The 21,645-nt window shown below is 39.1% G+C and overlaps 2 protein-coding genes across 4 annotated transcripts; both read right to left on the reverse strand.

Annotated features, from left to right (window-relative positions):
• Positions 1–2,643: 2,643 nt before the first annotated feature.
• On the reverse strand, positions 2,644–6,960 carry LOC116259960 (tyrosine--tRNA ligase 1, cytoplasmic). Its single transcript, XM_031637998.2, has 10 exons — positions 6,795–6,960; positions 6,535–6,682; positions 5,586–5,869; positions 5,414–5,510; positions 5,164–5,269; positions 4,999–5,081; positions 4,274–4,419; positions 3,932–4,037; positions 3,230–3,289; positions 2,644–2,939 (listed from the first exon to the last, which is right to left on the reverse strand). The coding sequence occupies exons 1-10, from the start codon at positions 6,896–6,898 to the stop codon at positions 2,919–2,921; spliced, it is 1,155 nt and encodes a 384-aa protein (XP_031493858.1). The 5' UTR covers positions 6,899–6,960; the 3' UTR covers positions 2,644–2,918.
• Positions 6,961–13,198: 6,238 nt separating this feature from the next.
• LOC116260511 (auxin response factor 7-like) lies at positions 13,199–19,772 on the reverse strand. Of its 3 annotated transcripts, XR_004174113.2 has the most exons (15): positions 19,387–19,772; positions 17,627–17,745; positions 17,372–17,467; positions 17,229–17,285; positions 16,991–17,143; positions 16,419–16,503; positions 16,148–16,238; positions 15,864–16,028; positions 15,570–15,683; positions 15,415–15,490; positions 15,160–15,316; positions 14,403–15,067; positions 14,137–14,327; positions 13,715–13,944; positions 13,199–13,574 (listed from the first exon to the last, which is right to left on the reverse strand). XR_004174113.2 is itself a non-coding variant. In XM_031638924.2 (14 exons), exons 1-14 carry the CDS (start codon positions 19,520–19,522, stop codon positions 13,836–13,838), a joined length of 2,214 nt encoding a protein of 737 aa, XP_031494784.1. In that variant the 5' UTR covers positions 19,523–19,772; the 3' UTR covers positions 13,199–13,835. The 3 variants fall into 3 exon arrangements, 2 of the variants coding, with proteins under 2 accessions (XP_031494784.1, XP_031494785.1); XM_031638924.2 differs by having other exon boundaries at positions 13,199–13,944; XM_031638925.2 differs by lacking the exon at positions 19,387–19,772 and adding an exon at positions 18,222–18,343 and having other exon boundaries at positions 13,199–13,944.
• Between the last annotated feature and the right edge of the window lie 1,873 nt (positions 19,773–21,645).

Consider the following 21,645-nt stretch of genomic DNA (forward strand, 5'->3'; position numbering starts at 1 on the left):
TACTCCGTGGCTGTTTTTTTATTTTGGCGCTAAAAAAGTACATTTGCAATAGTCACGGTTTTTAGTGATGGAATTACACATTTCTAATTGTTTTTAGCTTAGATAGTTTTTTATTTTATATTGCAAAAAACAGTTACAAAAAATGAATTCATTGTTAAAAAGAGTCGCCAAGAAAGTGCTACTACAAATACACCTTGTAAGACAGTTTTTAGCCATACAAAATAAAATTCAATAAAAAGCCATCTAATCGTAGAGGTAGCCGACTATGTTCATTTTATATGTAGTGACTCTAACCATGCCATCGAGGTCATTTATGAGAGTTGTTTGATCCACCATAGTTGAGAAAAAACAATGAAAAAAAATCTGATAGTCATTTTTAACAATATTTTCAAAATGTCATTGACACCCACCTTTTACAAGAGAAAAATGAATATTGGATCTCTCTCTCTCTTACCTAAATTTAAGGTAGGACAATCGATGAACTCTTTCACTCTCTCCTGCATAGGAATGCAAATATATCCGATTTAAATTGGATATCCAACTGAACTGATCCAAACAAATCGAATATGGAAAAAAATTTAATATTCGATTAAGAAATCGGATCGGAATTGGATATAATAAATGACATCTGATCAGATTCATTTTTAGATAAATGTCTTATATCTAATGCCATTACATTTTGAAAATTGAAAATCCAATTGAAAATTCGGATTCAGATATAAATATAAAAATCAGATTCGGATCGGATTTGGATTCTAAATCGGATTTCGTGTTCGGATCAGATATGACTTTTCTTTATTCAAATTTGAATCTGAATTGGAATCCGAATAGAAAAAATGGGTATGATTGGATATATCTAATCTGAATATGATCCATTTACATCCCTACTCCAATAAGTGACATTAATCTCTCCTTCTCTCTGATCTAATGAACTCTCTCATACTCTCTTCCACTGACATTAATTACTCTCTCTCTCTCTCTCTCTCTCTCTTCCTTCGTCTTCTCAATGTGAAGTGAGATTAGAACCTTATATCTTTTTCTCTTTGTGTCATTATTCCAAATTTTTTTGTGCCTCGATAAAAGTTACTGGCAAGTTTTGGTTGATTGTTTGGAAATTTAAAAGATGAGCTTTCTCTAATCAAGCGAAGCTATAAAAATGTATTATGAGTGGAGTTCGAGCCTAATATGTTGAGCTTGACTCTAGCTCAAGTGCCAAGTATTTCAAGAGTGGAGCTGAGCTCAAGCTGGCCCAAAGCAAAGTCGACTCGGCTCATGCTAAGTCTTAGCTAGGCACATGCCTTTCTCAAAAACGCCACATATTTACATACTAATGCCACCATCAATCGACATACCAAAATTTCTAACTCCACCCCTAACTGAAAGCCATCTCCACCAAAGAGAGATGACTGTGGCTCAGAGAGCTGATCGGTCCTGTACAGAGTTCATGGGGAAGAAACATGTGGAGACGCAAACACCGATAGCTATGAGTCATGGACGCTTATAGGTGGCTTCATGCTCGAGCATCTAATGGCACCAAATTCCCTTCTGCACACATTGCAGCTTCGGGAGAGTAGCCCACGAGAGCTCGACGATTCTGTGCCAAGAATAATCCTTTTTTGAGAGATCATACAGGCAAACCAGGTTCACAGTGCCCTGCATCTCTTAGATGCGTTGAAGAAGATCCTGACCAACCAAGATGAAGGACTAGTTATGGAGTGTCAAATTGCAACGAGAAGATGAAGCTCCTCATTCTTTCCCTTGCCTCTAGAGTCCAAGGTTGCATTAGGGGTTCCGTGTGGGGACAGTGCACTCTAAACTCAGTGCTGTGTTTCACCATGAGAATCATGAGAATAATCAGACTCTCCCTGGCCTATTTATGGAGTGAAATGCAGCAACAGGGCAGTGCGGACGGGATAAGTTTCAAGGATGAATGGGACAGGAGCTATGCGGATGACTCACCGCGCCTTGTCGGCACTGCTGAAGATTCTGAAATGCTAACAAGAGGATTCTAGTGAGCATGCTTTACAGTGGCAGGGAGGTCTCCACTCTGCGACCGACTCATGTTCACGGACAAGTTAACCAATAAGGCCGCCAATCTCCTTCATCCAAACTCATCACAAAGGATCCATGGACCATTCTGTCACTGATGGATGCTCCCATTAACTCGATATACACAGACCATTAGGCGCTCACCGGAACTTGTGACATCATCTGTGGTGTGTTGTCCTATCGATCCTCAACCGGACAAGGAATGCCCCTGCTGCAATATAGAGATTTCAACAACATTCTGTTTGTTGTTTACCCAGTTTGCTAGTGATACACGTTCCGAATTCAAACGGTACCACAGGCAAGCAAAGCACAGGCCATCTGTGCCTCAAACCTGAATGATATAGCCTTCAATAGTAACAAGCTTAGAGAAAAAACAAACTAGACGGAGAACCAATCTCAATCATGCTTGCTTCAAAGGAACTTGAAAGAAAATAAACGAGAAAAAGAACCGCAGCACAGGTCAGTAACAAATGACCAATAGCTCTAAACCTTCTTCACAGTGAAGAGACCAAGTCCGTGTCCACTGTCCACTCAAAAGCAAATCCCACAATTGTTCAATCTTTTCAAGCGTGAAACAATGCCAAAAAGATGAAATTGCTAAGCGTTCCAACAAAAAGGATCTCATAAGAATGTACCAAAAATGTTAAAAGTACACTTTCAATATCGATAAGCGACATGATACATAATTTCAATGATCTGTTGATATGGATAAGCAATCTACAAATCCTGCATCTACCTTGGATTTTTCTTTTGCTTTTCTAGCTTCACATCAAGGCTCAGATGTATCATCGGCAGACTGCTAGAGAGACATGCTACACAACCCCAAAACTGTAAAATCGAACCACCAACAGTCCAGCTTTCCCAGCGCATTACTTTGTGACTCTGTAAGCCTGTGAACAAGAAGCTAAGAATTGTTACAGGAAAAAAATAATTACAACCATCAAAACTAGGCATGTTAGGCCTACTGAGGGGTTAGGTTAACCTGCAGATATATCTACTGGGAGTCTACAACAAGAATTCCTAGTCTGGCTCATAGTCACCATAGCCATAACCAGACTGTATCATGCCTCAAATGATCCATAGTATGAGGACTCAAACACTTTATGTGCAAGCTAAATTTATGGATTAGTGGTTGTCTCCATGCAAGACAAAACAAAATGATCCATGGAAAAATATTTACCTTGACAGTCTTCAGAAGTTCTTTTGCTTCACTATTATTTTTGAAGTGGTCCCTCACAGGCTGCATGTAAATAGTGAACTGAAATTAAATCTTGGGATCGCAGCAGTAGAAAATATTTAAAAGGCAACAGCCAAACAACTCTCTTCTCCAGGAGAAGCACAATACAGCTTTCCCCAGATAGTCGAAATCATTTTGGTGACAAGGAGCTAACTTCTTGCATCTGATCATGAACCAATTCAACTTTCAAACCTAACCTACAGTAGCTGGAGGAGGTGAAACAGTTGATGGATGCACAGGAATTAGTTCCCTACTTCCAGCAGCTACCTGAAAGCAAGTCACAAAGGCTCTCCTTCTTCCAGCAACTTAACGAAAGTAAATCACAGATGCAAAAACAGAAATGGAGGAAAGCAAAAGCTAGTAATTGTAATTTCGAATTTAAACTTTTGGAAATTTTTGCCAAGTTTTCTTTTCCAGTGCATATGCAGATGAAAAAAAAGAATTTATGCTCTAAAAGTGCCTAAGAATGTGATAACCTTTCAGTTTCTAATTTCCCAGTATTTACACGGATCAATGGCATATCCTCAAAAAGTAGCAAATTACTCCAAGCAGTAACTTACTTGAGGATAAGCAACTCACTTATTGAAACTACAGGAGTACCTAAGTCCTTATGATGTAAAGGAAAAAAGGAAAAGAAGTGACTACCTGAAGTATTTTGTTCAATGCTTTTGAAAGAGCTGGCTTAACATCAGCAGGATGCAATTTCTCACTTTCATAGTCTGCAATTAACTCTTCCATGCTGTTGAACGTCCTGAACAGAGGTTAGAATCAGATAATAGTGAGAATCTGCTGTATTCATTGTTGCAATAGTAATAAGTGAGTTTTTTAATAAATCTACATGAATCATTTATGTGATAGTTTCCAACCATCACAATCAGGTCTTGCTGCACCCTTTGGAGTGGTGCGTTGAAGCAATCCTGTCTCAAAGCCGAGTGCCCACAGAGAATTAAGAATGCATTTATAAAAGAAAGAATTGTTAAAATTTACTTGTTTCCACCGTTCTTTTCCTCCCGTTCTACTTCAAACTTCCCAAACCATGGAAAAATGATGTATTTGATGTAATCCAAGCATGGGTTTCCTTCAACAATCTTAGGCGGGCAGTAAGCTTTCTTGATTTTCACATTAACTTCTGCCTACAAGTTCCAAGATCAAAGAATAAATCAGTTTTCAGCAGAGAGAAACTAACCAGCCTCAATGAACAGGAAAGGAAAAAAAAAATAGTTACTCGACATTGAACATGTAAAGCTCTAGCTATCCTACTATCTAATTCAATAGATTGAATCCCTTTACTTCACTTTCCAATTTTCCAATTTTATCCCAAAAATGAATGAAAGAAATCACATCTCAGCAACAAGGCCAAACGTACCAGAACGAATCATGAAGCATCTGTCAAAATTAATGGCATCTTAAACACAATAATCAGACATTATCAATGCTCATAAGATGCATGATGGTCCATTTATCATTAACATTTCAGATAACTACAGGTAGTCATATGCCCAACATCACCACCAACAATCTTCAGATAATTTGATTAAGTTTCCGGTAAGGAAAGAATTCAAAAAAAGGTTTTTGTTCCTTGGTCCGTCTATTCTTACTGAATGCAAGATGAGGAGGCCATGACATGATGGATAAGGAAAGTGCAGAGATAAGGAGATTCAATTCTTCTTCTGGTGACACTAGCAATATAAAAATGGAAGCTTAACTCATACCTCTTCATCCTCCATGAAGATAGAAGATGACGGATCACTTTTTGACATCTTTTCTTGCCCCTGCTGCAACCCCGGAAGCATGTCTGCCATACATTTACAACTTAAGAATAAAACAGAAAAAAACAAAAACAAGTATACGCCGCTTTTAGTAGAGAGAGAGAGTACGATGAGACAGGATGATTGGTTTATTCTTCCTCTTGATGTCATCACAGTATTCCCTTGCAAGCACATTAACCTTTCGTTGGTCCATGCCCAGCTGGCAGATATCAGCCTGAGATTTTCATTTTAACAGTTAAATCTAGCAGCTTCGTGCAGAGGAGGTAGAGAGATCATTTACATCATTTGCCGTTACAAAGGTAAATAATTCAAGAAAGACCTGCAAGGTATACAAAGAGAAAACAAAATACTACTTTACCTTCAAGAAAAATATATCAGCGCATTGCATGCATGGATAGAAGATTTGTGCTGCTGTTAGCTCATCCTGCTCGCTACGCCCCATGATCTGACAACATCTACAAATCAAAAAGCCAACCTTAGCTCCTGCATCTCTCTACGTTATCTATTGCAATAGCTGACATTCTTGTCACCTCACTATCCGTGCAAGATTGTTTCTCCGAGCAATATCCATAACAAGTGGCCAGTATTCATGTGCTCGGGCATTAATTTCATCTGATGACCACAGAAATTCTACATTCTCAAGGTCCATCCCTACAGCTTTCCAAATCTCGATCAGGTAGCGACCAACAGTCCGAATTTTCTTCAGATCACCTCCCATTTTATTGTTTAACTGCGCAAACCAATCTGCAACCCAGAACTTCATTTTGCATCCAGCAGACGTAAGTTTGTTTACATTTATTGCCTTCATCACTCCCTGAAAACGCAGCATTCGGTTTCTTTGGATTAAAAAAAAAAACAAATGAACCATCTAAATGAGCCACTGTAGGCAGGTTTCCATGTAAATGAAAAATCAAATATTTAAGCTATTACATTCCCACACATATGCGAGATTCGGAAGGGATATCGAAACGACTACCATAAGCTCACAGGGAAGAAAGAAAAAGAAAACTCAAAGGAGCCAAGGATGTATACTGTATAGAGTGCAAAGGGAACGGTTATTTCTAACGGTACTTAATACATTCCCAAGAGATAACGTATTTCATAAATTCTCATATACGGCTATTCGCGTAGCCACACTATCCCTCCCCTCCTCCGTCTTCCTCCATTTCATAGAACAGCCAAATATTGAAACAGGCATAAGTATACAAGGCAATACAAGTATACAATGCAAAGTGGAAATAAACATCAAAATGTTGTAATGCTGAGAAGCAACATCTACGAAGCATGAAGCCATCAAAATGGCCATAATTCTACAAAATAATATGGATTTGCCGTCCTGTAGGGACAGCCAATCACAGAATCTTTGTAATTCCACAAAACCAAATCGGAGCCAACAACAATTAGCACCACTCAATAGCGTACAAGAGACACGAATAGAGCCATATTGACTGAAACCAGACAAAAGATGAAAAAACCAACCTGAGCGATATGCATCCTTCCGGACGGCTCGAACCCATCGTAACAGACGGGGTTCTTCTTCTTGGCCAGCAAGTTCCGCAACTCGTCCTCCTGTATGCACTCCTCCCCGACGCTCCTCACGAGTGCGAACTTCTCTTCAAGCGTCAACCTGACAAACAAGAAAGAGGAGAATGACTCTCAATTGCACATTCTGGTTCACTCAGAAATGGCAGAATCGAAGGAGAGCGATGAGAAGGGGAACTCAGGAAGCAAACGCGTACTCGGAGGACGGTCCGGAGGCGCCATCTGCACTCTGGATGGAGAGGGACCCGATCTCCATCGGCGACTCGGAGATCGGAGAAGAATTTTCAGACCCACCGTCCATGAAGAGAGAGAGAGAGAGAGAGAGAGAGAGAGAGAGAACGTCTTAGCTAGTTCAGACAGACGACAGAGAGAGAAAAAAGGGGTTCTTTGTTAGGGTTTAGATCATTCGTGTCCGTTTGGATTTGGATTGGATATTTGGACCCGTACTATTTAGAGATGATTCTCATAACGATTATTTGCCAGCAATAACACATTATTGATGTCCTATGGCGGGCTCAGGGGAACATGCATGGTTTAAAATCTTTTAAAAAAAAATCACATATAAATTTTAAAAAATTTTACTTGTTCTATATAATAATTTTTAAAAAATGATATTTTGGCTCATATCAAAATTTAGAAACTTTAATTCATCTCTGCTCATGAAACATGTTTAGTTCTGGCTCTGCATGAATCTATCCTCACAAAATTGGATTAAATTCACATAACACTTGTAATGGTATTTTAACAGGCCAAGTGCTGCTAGTTGGCACTTATTAAAATTTTTGACTGATTAAGCTTTGGGGGCTTTGGCACGCCAGCCCAGGCCAGCTGCAGATAGGCGGCCATTCATTTGTTCAACTTCAGATTTTAAGCCTTTCGTACCAATAATTAGGCCAATTGTAGTTGTTGGCATATATATCAAACTCGTTAGAAATTTTTGCCTAAGAGCACTAAGATTTTAAGTTTTAAAATAGAGGTACCTATATATAAAATAGGTAAAACTTTAAAGAAGTATTAATATTTGAATGCATGAATTTTTATGGGTTGGTGTGGGCAATTGCACACTAGCCCAAACTTGGCTCGGCCACTGTTGCAGGCTCATTTCAAGTACCTACACAGTTTTAGACCCTTTAAACAAGGAAAAGGAAGAGGATCTTCAGCTTGCTTTTTGCGGAACCAAAGTCCAATGGATTCCACATGAACAGTTTTAAATTTTCATTATGAATAGATCTAGGTTGATTTGTTTGATGCTGCTAAGCAATCATTCCAAAAAAAAAAAGTAATATTGAAGAAAACTAAAACTTTATCATATAGATCTGTTTTTCACATTTAGAACGTTATGAATCCACATAAAACTGATGTTTATTAATGTGTTTTAACTTCAATGGCAGCGTTTGATTTTAAGAAGATCACTGTCAGTGTCATTTTAATTGACATCCATGTAGAGAAATGCTTGAGACTTTATGTAACTTGTTCTAAGGGAGTGTATTTCTTCAACAAAATTAATGGTTTCCATATCATATTTCATAGCTAACATGAATTCAAGGACTTGCTTTGACAAACACTATAATTGAATTGCATCTGCTATTATGCAGTGAGACATGTGTCACATGTATCTTGAATCTATTTTTATGTGTCTAAAATACAAAGGTACCCACTGATCTAGAAGATCTGTTACAATGTTATTCATATTGGCAAAAGTAATTGAGGAATCCCTTTGGGAGAAGACATATTGCAACAAGTATGTTGTTCGCATATATTGATTGTGATTGAAAAGAAATCACCAAAATATAAAAATCATCGAATCGGTACAAAATTACCTCAAGAGGCATAGCACAGCCGAAATGACGTGTCGCCCATTTGAAGTGCAATGAGCATTCATTAACTCTAGGGTAAGCGGTGCGGCTCCGAGTGGTTGTGGGTTGTAATCCTCTCGCTCACCCAAGACAAATGGGATCAAGAATAATGTACAATTTCCAATTTCTACACAGCCGTTTGGTAGTTGCTTTATACAAACAATTCTATAACAATGGTAAAATCCTCCAACCATCAATACCAAATTAAGATGATAAATGTTATCCTAGTTCCAACTTTTAAATAATAAATGAATCTTATTTTTCAACTCTAATGTGTTGTGCAATAGTTTGGCATCCCCTTAGTACACCGACAATTTGTCGAAAACGTGAGAAAAGCTTTTACTGACATACCTTTGGCAAGGTGTCTTAATAGTCTTAAGCACTTGTTTACCAACGGTTTTCTTGTGTGAGTAAACCTTCTATTTTTTGTACTGTGTGAAATATATTTATTTCAATTTATGTATTTAAACACTTCAATGCTATGATTCCACACAAGGAAGTAGCGAGGCAAGAGCATGTGCCTCATGACAACTAAAATTTTAAAAACATAAGAAAACAACGTCTCTAAAATAGGACTTTTGAGGAAGTCATAAAAATGCATGAAGACCAACATAATCTACATAGAAAGCAATTCAACTTCTAAGCATTCAATTGCAAAATCATATAAGCAAAACCCTAAGAAGGCCCTAAGCAGGTATCTTATCTACGAGCGAAGCTGTGAATTTTTCGTCGCAGACGTCAAACTATAGTTTCAAAATTTTAATAAGAGCCAAAATAGAAATTTTCAAATTTTTTATATATATTAAACTAAAATTGTTTAAATTTACATATAATTTTTTTATGTTTGTTATAGTGTTATAGTGTTACATAGTGTTATAGTGCTATATAGTGTTATAGCATTATAGTGTTATATAGTGTTATAGTTTTATATTGTGTTATACTGTTACGTAGTGTTGCACCATTATATATGGTTATAGAGTTATATAACGTTATAGTGTCATGTAGTGTTATAGTGTTATATTGTCTTACAATGTTATATAGTGTTGTAGTGTTTCAACATTATAGTGTTAAATCTTTTTATAGTGTTATATTGTTATATATTGTTATATAAAGTTGTATAGAGTTATACAGTGTTATATAATATTATATAGTGTTATATTATTGTATATTCTAACACAAACCATATTCAACAATGAAAATTAGATAATTGAACTCATAATTTTGCAGCAGGCACTAAAACTATACAGAACACAAAATTTGATTTGGATGATACCAAACATGCTCGGAATCTGATTGAAACATGCTAAACTATAATTGGTAGATCAAATAATGTAAACTAGACATTCCGAACATGGTTATGTATATACTCATGTGCGCACACACAGGAATATGTAATGACTAAAATGCTTCTATTAAAGTAAATAAGGAGACTTTTAAAAGTATAAAAAAGGAATTATAAAAATATTTAAAAGGCCAAATATACATCCCTTTATAAAAAAATATTCTAAAATGCTCCATCTCCCCTGTTTCTTTCTTGTATGCATATTTGTTGTGTGCACAACGGTGTGCTTGCACAAAATATTGCCTTAAAAAGAATTTTTTTAAAAAAAAAACATGGTGTTCTAACACTGTCTTAAAAAGAAAAAGGAAAACACGATAGGACGCATGCTTTCAAATTTAAGAGAAAAAAATCTAGTTCTTTAAGAAAAAAACATCATCTCCATCAAAATAAAGATTATTCTTTTCAAATATGTTATATAAATTGCATTGTTATAGGCTTTGAGCATGTATCCTGGAAGTATTTTGTGCCTGAAATGTCTCAATTGATCAAACTGGGCGTTTTTTCTGATGGACAAATTCAGGCAAACTTAGGAGGCACTGTTTGGTAGTAAGGCGGCCATTAATGACACTACTGATCATGCCTTTCTATCCTCTTAACCAAATAAGATACATAGGTTTTCCGTGACTTTAATCTCCAACAAACAAACAAACTTTTGAGTAGTTTGAATCATTCTTTTTCTCTTTCTTTCTTTCTTTTTCCTTTTTGGAGGTCGAGGTGCCGTCCTAAGAACGATTTACTTCACCGACCTGTCGCAAGATGTTTTGAGACCCCGGATAAACTCCAACATCCTTCGACAAAGATTACGTAGAGCACAACAAAGATAAGGCCATGTTTCTTTTTCATAGTTTCTTGTCAAGATCATATGCGAGGCCACTCCCTTTTCCCCACCACTAAGGTTCATGACTGCTTCAAGACTTGGTTGGTCTTACAATATACCTTTTAACTTGAGTGTCACGCTTGCTACTGTTTGCAGTCTAATGAAAACCAATTTTGCCCAGGGGCCTAAGACTTGACCTGAGGTCTTCTTCCAAGCAAGTCAGTCACGACAAGAGTTTCTCACCTCATTCCCAGCCTAACTTGAGTGTACATCAGAAGCCAAAGTTCTCTTTCTTTCCTACTTTCCTTTTCATCCAGAGATTGAATCACTTAACTTACCTGTACTCCAAGATATCCAGGGTTGAAATGGAGCTCTGAAATATTAAAAGAACGGACCCACATCTTCTGAAAACTAAAGATAGACCCCATTTCATGTTTTTAAATATGCAAAAAATCAGAAGTTGCGCAGAGTGATTCCTCTAAGCTTAATCGAGTGATCTGAGTCCCTTCATAAGCCAATGAAAATCCCTTCCTACTAATTTGCTGTTTCGAGGGCTGTACTGTACACAAGCCGGGTCGAGCTCGAACTCTCGGTTAGCTTCAGCTGGGCTCGACTTAGATGTTGCCTGACTCAAGCTCAGCTCGAGCTCCATTTGATCTAGGCTCGGGATTGTCATTGCTACCTCATTCTTAACTCTTTGCGAAGGTGGTGGGTCCGCGACAGTGGACCTTGGTCGGACCATGGTTCTTGCCAGATTTAAAAGCTCCCCAAAAAGAAAATAGGGCAAAATGTTAATTAAAATCGTAGCATTTTGCCAATTTTTCGATGCATGAAGAGGCCAGCACAAGATCTGTTCATTTCAGCAGCAATTGCTGCTTCTAGCCACGGAATCGATTCGTTGCCTGGTAAACGCATTAAGCTAAGGAGCACTCGAGTTGGTGATGCATAAATTTGCCTAATTTCATCATATGGTGTTGCCGCATGAACTCAATTCTGTACAAAGTAATATGCTTCTCACGTGGAAATTATTACATATATCAGCCGAATTTGATCATTATATGGTGTTGTTGCATGTTCTCGATTCTGTACATATTAATTAAGATACTTCTCACGTGGAAATTATCACGCATATTCAGCCACGGGTTTATATAATTATATTTAAGACGTTACATATATTCCCCGGTGGACTGAGACACAGCATCTCTTTTGCCCATTCTGATGTATCACATATATACTGAATAATTTTTTTCCTGCTTGACAAGTTGGGTAAGCATAGCCTTGCCAGATTATGCCACCAAGATGAGTCAACGGGATGAACTATCAACTTTCTTCAAGAACTAGCTGAGCTGATCTCTTGTTAGCACATACATCAAAGTTTTTGAAGCATTAAGGTGAGCTGGAGGAATATTTTTTCTTACTGCCCAAGGCAGAGCCGAAGCCCCCTATCCTTTTCCCCCTATCCCTTCAAGGTACCAGGTCTGCTTTCTCTGTGTCAGAGTGATGCAGCGCTATGCTTCAACTTACATATCAGTAGTTCCATCTACAACACAAAAAGTAAACATCTTGGAAATTCGACACCCCATGTCTCATCCATTGCACCAACTTCATTGAGGACATAAAAAAACTTTCAAGCACATTTTACAAGAGAACAAGCAAGAGGTTTCATCGAGAACAAGTTCTATGTTATGTCATTGACATGAAGAGACATGCTTTCATGTTTTACTAGAAGGGTTTTTTCATAATTTTACAAGAAAAATTTTCAAACTGAGGGAGTCTTCCATTTAACAACTAGAGGCATCATTTTTTTATGATTTTCAGCCTATGGAGGCATTTTGATCATTTTCAGCCTATAGGTCTCCTCGTGGGGGCCATAACATATAATTCTGCTCCGCACTTGAGCTCAGATCCTCTGAACACAAGCCACCAGACAAGCTCCGTATGAACAAGGCCAGCTGAAATGCATACTTTCCCTATGTTCATCCAAAAAGAAGAACGAAAAGAAGGTGACATGGGTACGCACGCCAATCACATCACTCCACTCAGACCAGAATCTCATCCTAATACAATTGCAGTTGCACTACTTGATCAAAAAATTACACATTTTTTTTTTAAAGAAAAAAAAAAAAAGGACCCACCAAATTCCTATATAGATCATCTGGGAACTTTCGATCGAGAGCCAGTTATTTTTAACACGTCTCAAAAGCAGACCCCATAAACGTTCTAACACAAGCTCAGACTATTTGCCGGCAACTACTAAACAGAGGCCGCCTTTTTCCATTGGCTGTTTAATTTTGGTTAACAACTAAACTGAACTGAGTAATTTTCAGCTTTAAAAGGGCAATATGAAAAGGTAAGTAAAGACCAAATACAGGCCATGGTGAATCAGCGAGAGATCGCCCCTTACCAGGAAAGTCAGAAGCATGAGGCCAATTTTGGGTGTATAGCCAAGAGGTAGGCCTGTAAATGGAAATTTCCTATAAATATTTAAGAAAGAGTTTCAAGTCCAAGTCCCGTTCCTTAAATTAGCATGTCACAAGGACACCGCATAAGCATATAAAAGCAACCAAAAACAAAGGAAAGCCAACAGAAACAGAACAGAAACACTACACAGGTGAAGGAAGTATATACAAAATTCCCCATAGAAAATGGTCCCTTTTCCCTTCCACTAGCCACCTACCCATATCGATATCTCTATGCACGGGGCCCAATCATACAACATAGATCACACATCTCCTCCCTTCCACTTGCGTCATCCCATGCATCATCCCACTAGGGCCAGATATTCACACCATCTCTATAATCTAAATTCTTGTCCTCTTTCAATGGCCCTTTAATGATTCACTGCTGCAATTTCACTAGCCTTTCATCTCCTAGGCAGAAAAAGGGAGAGAAGCAGGAATCAGTTTTTGCTCCTAAATCTTCAACTCATCCTCGTTCACTATGTTAGCACCCTTCCTTCAATCTTGAAATAGAAGTATAAAAGAAAAGGGATAAAATGAGTGAAACACTCGCTTTGCTTGTTCCATTAACTGACAAGAAAAATGAACACCAAACTTGAGATAGATAGACTCAAGGTTGCAACCATGGCATCTGAAGGCCTACCACTTCATGCCAAATGTCAATTAGATTGTCGCTGCTTCGAAAAAGTAGTGTCTCAAGAGCCTGAATAAATGTCCCCCACCACCACCACCACCACCACCACCGCCACCAATTGAAAGACAGCCTAGGATTCATGACCAGGTGCTGCGGCAGTATAAGCGGGTCCAAGTTTCAAGCTTTTCACCTCTTCGCATGTGCAGATGACGATCTTTTTTACAGTTCTACAGAACTCCCTGACAAAGGAAATGACATCAAGATGCATCAGTAAGGAGATCCACAAGTGATTGGTCACAGAGAGAAGTTCATTTGATAGTGATTTACAGAAAGGATTTGTTACAGAAATGTAGGATTAACAACGATTATAGATGTAACAAGCTATTGATTCAGTTAACCAAGGAAGAGTTTATCAGGTAATGAATACTTACTCCCATGGATAGTCAGCGACTAGCATCATGTCGCCTTCTTCATCTGTGAAGACTACCTCCCATTTCTTGTTCGGTTGATGTAGCTCTCCCCTGATTTCAAACCTATTCTCTAACTCTGCTATGAGCTCATCATATCCAACCAAGGCAGTCAGGTCTATTGCCCTCCCAAGAGCAACTCCTTGCATGTGCACCTGCATGTTAAACAATCAGTTTTTTATGGAATGAATATAGAATTTGAGAAAAGTTGAAATCGAGGTAAGTCATACCTTAGTTCGGCTTCGAGTTGTGAAGCTTTGACTGCTCTGAGTTTCAGTTGGTGATTGCTGCATCTTCTTCTTCACTCTGGTTGTGAGATCAGATTGAAGGTCTGATGCAGCACATTTACCTTGACCAAGCGCATCGTCAACAGCAGACGCACAAGGAGCAGAAGAAGGTTCAATCGGATCCTCTGCTGCAGTAGACTCTTCAATCAACTGGAACCCAAACAATCGGCAGCCATTGCTTTTACCCTCAGGCCTGGAGTTTCTCTGAACAGCATGTTCTGTAAGTGTAGAGATGTTTGAAACTGCTGTCGTGTGTGAGTCCATCGTTGCTTCGATATGAGAATGGGAGTTCAGAGGTGCATGCATTTTTTTTGCATTGTCGCTAGTGGAGAACTGAGAGACTGAGGACCACAGTGGCTCAGTTTTGTTATCTTCAGATTGGAAGATATTTAATTGGGCTTTCACTCTAGGGGATGAAGCATCTTGTTCATTCAAGAAAATACTGTGCCCATCTCTGATTGTGGAATCACTTCTCTTACAAGACCAATTGATCCGACACTCATTAGAATTTGTCTCTGTTACACCACCGTATGAGGTGAATCCCTGACTTTGTGTTACCCCTGGATACCAATAGGATGCTGCAGACTCTCCAGGGCTCTTACAGAGTCCTAATTATGATAATGCAGTTAAAGACTAAGTAAATACACAGAAAAACAATTATTTTGCACCAAACTGAAAACATGCAAGATAAAGGCTTTACCAATAAGAGAAAGGTCCATTGGTGAGAGAGGCCGCTTGTTATTCTGCACAAGCAAGGTTGGAGAAGAAGCTGGGAGGGTTGAATCATCAACTGGTTCTATCTCCCAAGGAGAGACTCTGTCTGGACGAGGAATAGAAGATGGTTCATCCCATTGGACCTGAATTTAAGCAAATAGAGATCCAAACATGAAAGCAAGACAGAAGGCACAAAAAACCAATTACAGAATCGAGGAGCACAGTTGAAAACTAGCTAAACCTTGAGTGACCTCCACTTCGAATCAGCCCATTGTGAAGCCATGGGCTCAGTAAATCCAACAACTGTACCAGTAAATCTGGCAGGAGAGAATGCAAACGTACTTAGATGCTATCTTGTAAGAAAATTACAGAAACCACATACTTGCCCCCACATACCTTCGTTCAGGAGATTCTTCACCTTCAAATATCATCTTGAACCTATGGCCCACTGACAATCCGTGTCTCATTGACTCCAGATATTTGTTCACGCTAATAATGAATTGACTAGTCCTGCATTGCAATATAATGGAGGCATCCACCAAATATTATCAGGATGTTCCAGACCAAATCTGGGTCAGGCCCAGAGAAGTCATGAAGCGCAAACTGGAAAACCCTTTTAGAGAACTTGCAAACTGCATGATGATATACGCTTGCACAAGCCTAAAGCAATTTGCAACAATAACTTGTTACCTTGGTTTGTAAAAAACTGTAAAGAGTGTCCTGGAAACAACAGCATGCGATGCAGTTGCAAGGACACCGACATGCATGCTCTGACTGGAGATCACAGAGGATGGCATTGAATTTGTCTGTCTCAAAAACCGTCTGATTCCAACACGGAGTTCTTCATTTTCACCTCTGAAACATCAACAGATTATACAAATTGACAATTAGCATAGGCCATACGTTTCCACTTCAAGGACAACATCCAACAAGGAAGATGCTAAAGTGATTAGCAGGGAATAGTGACTCAGTACCGGAGAAATATGAAGGTATCTCCTGCAACAAGCCTCTTAGATGTGACGAAGGTGCTCCAACCGGTAGTCAGAAGATGTCTACGCGGTTGTCCTGTTAAGAACACAGGAATAAATAATTGAAATAACACTTTAAAGCAGCAGATACGTAACTGCTCAGCTTCAACACAAGATAACCAGAAATAACTACAAAGGGAAAAAGGACAGCAGAGAGGTTCCTAGCAGCAGCTTGGGATGTCACAGAGTTCAAGGCGCACGCTTAGAAAGTTTGTACCTCTAAAAATATGTTTAAAGCGCCACTCATAACCATGTAGATCCTTTGCGACCAATTCCTGGGTTGGCGTTGGTTGAGACATATCCTAAACAAAAGACAAAAATAAGCGAGAGTTATACAGATAACATACTACTAGAAATGATTGAAGAGGAATTGATCTTTGCCTTGTTATGACTCCTTGAAAATAGAAGGAAAAAGCACTTTGCAAAACAAGAAACTAAATGCAAGATCTCTAAACAAAAAAGTACTTCCTTTAAGCAAGTGCATAGGGTCATAGACCATTATTTTGCTATTGATAACACTACAAAACAAAATTTGTTCAAAAACTTGCAAGACAATAATGTTTGTTACCCTAACTACGGAATGAGGCCTTCAAATTCAATGTTTAGGAAAAAGGATCGATCTTCAACATTTACGCATCATATTAACAAACTTTTTAAGTTTTTCTGAAGAAAGGGAAATAAGCATCCTGCATGAAGAAGTCACTCAAGCTTCTTCAAGATGTGAAGGTGCGAAACTTTATAACATAACATGAAAACATGGAAACTGCAACAACAAATTGTAAAACCAACCAGTGGAGGCAGACAGTCATTGGCATGCCTTCTAAGAACAGAGAATCCCCCATGTGTGCTAGTGTCAGAAGCCGTGAGAGTTTTGCAGAAGGAGCGGACATTAGGTCTAGGAATCTCAGGAAGACAAGGATCAGGACTGGAAAGTTCGACTTGCTGCAAACAAGGAAAACAGTTCCACTCATCCAACAACCTATAAAAGGAGACATAAAATTGAAAATGAATAAACTAAGAAAAGTACCTCTGATTCTGGCATCAAAGTAATTTGTGCATACACTTCATCCGTTTCAGGTTCAGCCTTCAAAATCCATATGTTGGTAAAACTTATAGTAAAAGAGAATTGTTGTAGACAAAGGAGAAACACCATTTGTCTTGATAAATTACCTGAAGTCGGACGTTCACAACACGGCAGAGTATCTTTGAAGGGAGATCAAATAATGGAATCTGTTGATCTAGTTCCTGGTTTGTCGAAGCCTCGAGCTAGACAAACATGAACTCAAGCCAATGTAAATAAATAACAGTAACAATAATAATTGATTACGCCTTTAAGAAAGAGTATGCTCATTTAGATATAAAATATAGAAGCAGAATGTGCTTAAACCCCAAAAAACAAGGTGGTTCACACACAGTTCAACAGACCTGCTCCATGTGGCCTTGGGGGAAATAGTACACCCGTTCTGATTTGCGTGGTATTGTAACAAGCGGACCGGCACAAGCATGCCATAGTTCTTCGTAAAGTAAATCATCCATAGACTTATCTGAATATTTGAAAAAAAAAACAGTAAACCGACAATTATGGCAAAGCTTAAAAAACACTTACGAAAAGCAAAATGAGTGACAACAACCAATGTTGAAGCAAATTTTTGCAAAAGTCGAGCAAAAGACAAACTAACGAACAGAGATGGGCTGCCCTTATTTCGAAGGGGCATTCGCACCCACAAAATCATGAATACTGCTGGTTTCCAAGCGCCACCAGAGAAGGAGGAAGAAAAGAAGAAAAACTGCCTTCTGGACATCCAGAAAACCCAAACAAGCAACCCCAATTGTTGGAGAGCTCTTTCCCAAACTTTCACAAGATGATGTCTTAAAAGGCACATCCCCTTGTGACCGCATGAAGTTTCGAAGAATGAAACAGGAGATGAAGAGAAGCCATAAATGCTGAAAAATAGAACACTACGAGGTACAAAGCGAAGTGAAAACCAAAAATGGAATTTTCCCTGAACAAAACGCGCACCAGTACTATCGAAAAGTGTCTATCAAGTGAAAGAAATGGCGGACATGATAGCTCTCCGACAAGAAGCGCCTGTACAGAAACACCCATTTTTGTGAGACCCCGATCAAGAGACACTCCAGTTAATAAGAAACCTCATGCCCCAACTAAGATGGACAGGAAAAGGCAAACAATCTCTGTTTATAGTAAAGAGCTTATCCCAAAAGGGACATTATCAAGTTTTATTTCACCGACCAAAGTAAATGACAACCACCATCTCACCCATATTTTTCACGAGACAGAGGCACTCTAGAGAGACGAACGCCTAGACATAATTTTGAAAAAGACCAGAAACTCTAGCATCTTTAATAAGAGAGAAAATATATCAAAAACAGCAAATACTCTTGAACCGAAGAGTTTTTTCTCTCAAAGAAAAGAAAAAGGTTAAACCGTTGAATGAAAACCAGAAAACGTGAATCCTCCGTCCATAAACACCATCCCGAAACGAGGAACTCGACCCTACACGCTAGACATCCGGGAAAGAAGCCCGAAGATTTCGTCTCCAAGCAAGAGGAAACAAAAGGTTCTACTTATCTCTGGCCACAATTTTTCCAGAAAAGCCACCGAAAAAATCATCCGTCGGAAACATTTTGATTACGAATTGACGGTTTTCTTAATAAGAAAAGCCAAAAATATCATAGATTCGACGTCTAATGAACTAACTGCATCTTCATACAACTACGAAATACGGAAGGAATACTCAATTTCCTGACATCTATGACAGGTCTTACTAGAACAGCTCAATCTTAACGCTCACTTCCACTGGAAAACCGATCGTGGCAGTTTTCTGGTGGACACCAGCCGGAATACCGTCAAAGTAATCCTTCTCGCGTCACAGAACCTAATCACAGCAAGCCCTTCCCGTCGATCACGAGGTGAAACATCATCAGGAAGCTAAATTTCAAAAAAAGGCATCGACATCCTTCAAACAAACTACAGCTCAACGGGAACCCAACCCACGACCATACTAAAGCAACGAATTCAACTCATCCGCCGGGATTTTCTTCAGCCGAAGCAGCAGGACAATCGGCACGCTCCCTCAGCTTCCAATCACACGATCGCCGCACGACGGCCGCGTTCCGCGGAAAGCTGCCGGACAACGGGGCACTTATAGAAGCAGAGGACTTACCGCTGGCACTTGGAACCTTTGAGACGTTCAGCCTGGAGATGCCCGGCGCAGGCATCTGACCTTGGCCTTTGGTAACGGCGAGTGACTTCCCAACTGCCGACGCCGGGCTCTGACCGAAGCTTTCAACGTAGGCCATCCTCCGTCCTCCTCCGCCAACTCTAGCTGCTTTCTACCATCTCCGTGGGCTCATCCTCTCTCTCTCTCGGTTGCCTTCGAATTCCGGCCCTCTTCGTTACCGCCAAAGTAGTAAATGCTCAGTTACTTAGTGATCAGATTACTTCCATCCGCCAGAAACCGCCACTCCGTCGTCCGGAAACCGAAATACCTCTCCCTCGGACCCTCTCTCTCCCTCTCTCTTCTCCGTGACGAGGAATGAATAAGCCTGGAGAAAAGTTTGACAGAAGAAGAGGACGAAGCGGAATGCGTGAGCCCCTGATATTTCTCGTATCTACAGAAAGTCGCCATAAGTTTTACGTTATTACACCCAGCCGTCGAATGTTTCATTATATTTTAAAAACGTGCCAACTATTTTTATCCTCCCCGGGTGGAGGCAAGGAGAAGTCACGGTTCAACGATCTCCAACTGTTTCTGAATTTGGGTCGGATTCACGTTTGATAGAATTTTATGCTTTGGATTTTCTCTCAAATTTGAAATTTATTACAAAAACAAATGTGGGCAACCAAAATTTATATATAATAATAATAAAAGTGTTCTCTAAGAACATTATATTTTTCGAAATGAATAAAAAAACAACATCTAAAGCAATTTCAAATACGTGGTAATTGGTTAAGTTTCTTTGGATCAATAAATCCTATTTGAATAGAATACCAATCGAAACGCTTAAAAAGAGAAGCGGTATGAATATAATGCAGCCAGTGGCGAGAACGACATCTTGGCCGGCATTTTGGCGTTCATTATCAGCTTGTATCCAATTAATTATTATTTTAAAATATTTTTTTATTTATTTTTATAAAATATTTTAAAACCGATTCATCTGAATCGGTGAACTAACCGAACCGATTCACAATGTGAATCGGTGAAGTAACCGATTCAGTAAATTGGCAGCCTCGATGATTGGGTTCGCATATCGTGGTCTCCTTAAACAGGACCAAAACCGGGATCGTACGCGGGGGCCCCGATATCGAGGACAGTAGTAGTCTTGTCAACAGCTGCCTCACTGTGCTTCGGTGGGTGCGCGGTTCGTTCGCTCAATCTGCAGCGGGGCCCACATTATGATGATTCCGAGCGTCCGATTGCTGAGATGGACGGCGGCTAATGCGTCTCACGTCAGGGGTCGTAAGTGCGCGAGATTTCAGGTTCAGGTGCTTGCTTTTGGTAATACAAAATAGTCTGTCTCTGTCGTATCGCTTTTCGTCAATCATGTTTATCGCTTGCTTTTTTATTTTGTAAATATGAACCTAGAAATAAGAACTATTTCCAATACGCATCCCCTTTTCATAAAAGCCATGATATCCTTTCCCTGACAGTAAAATCAAAAAAGAAGATTCTACAAATCATTTTTGTAATTTTCATTCGTTTTTATATAAATTGCTGGATCTACAGCTTACTTGATTCGATTCGATCATCAATTTTGACAGCATTGTTTTAAGATAGTCGACATATTTTAAGTTTGTGTGAAATCACCTTATTATCGATGTGACACATTAACAAACCATTTACATGGCATTAAGATTATGTTAGAAGCTTGCTTTTGGCAAATTTATTTTTTTAACGAAAGATAGTTCTGGTCATGGTTATATGATATTTTTCACTATTAGCCATGTTTATGGATGCCAAATTTTGCCTAGCATCCAAATCTCAGCCCATGTTTTTAAATTCAAGAGCTAAATATGGATTTTTATATGTGAGGTTCAATTATAAACCCATACGACCCTTATATAGTGTCTGGGAACAATCATTTCAACTAGGTTTCATTTATTTATCTTTCTTATAATCGATAAAATTGGAACGGTACAATGCCGGCGCCGGTGATGTATCGCCGGCCGGCAGAGACATTGACAACGCTGGAAGTTTAGAATTTCTTTTGTTTAAAAAATAGAGGTACTAATAGGGAACAAGGATTTAGGTTGGGGTCTACTTTGTAATAGAGTGAAAAACTTTGGGGTCAACTTTTGAGAAGGCTTCCGTTTAGTTCTTCGAAAGGGGTATCATTAAAGAAAATTAATTGCCGAAAATATCCCTTATGTCAGCACAACGGCAGGCAGCCCGTGTTGCCCGCTTCCTGCATGATGGTGAATT

The sequence above is a fragment of the Nymphaea colorata genome, chromosome 9 (assembly GCF_008831285.2).
Source record: "Nymphaea colorata isolate Beijing-Zhang1983 chromosome 9, ASM883128v2, whole genome shotgun sequence".
Classification (NCBI taxonomy): domain Eukaryota; kingdom Viridiplantae; phylum Streptophyta; class Magnoliopsida; order Nymphaeales; family Nymphaeaceae; genus Nymphaea; species Nymphaea colorata.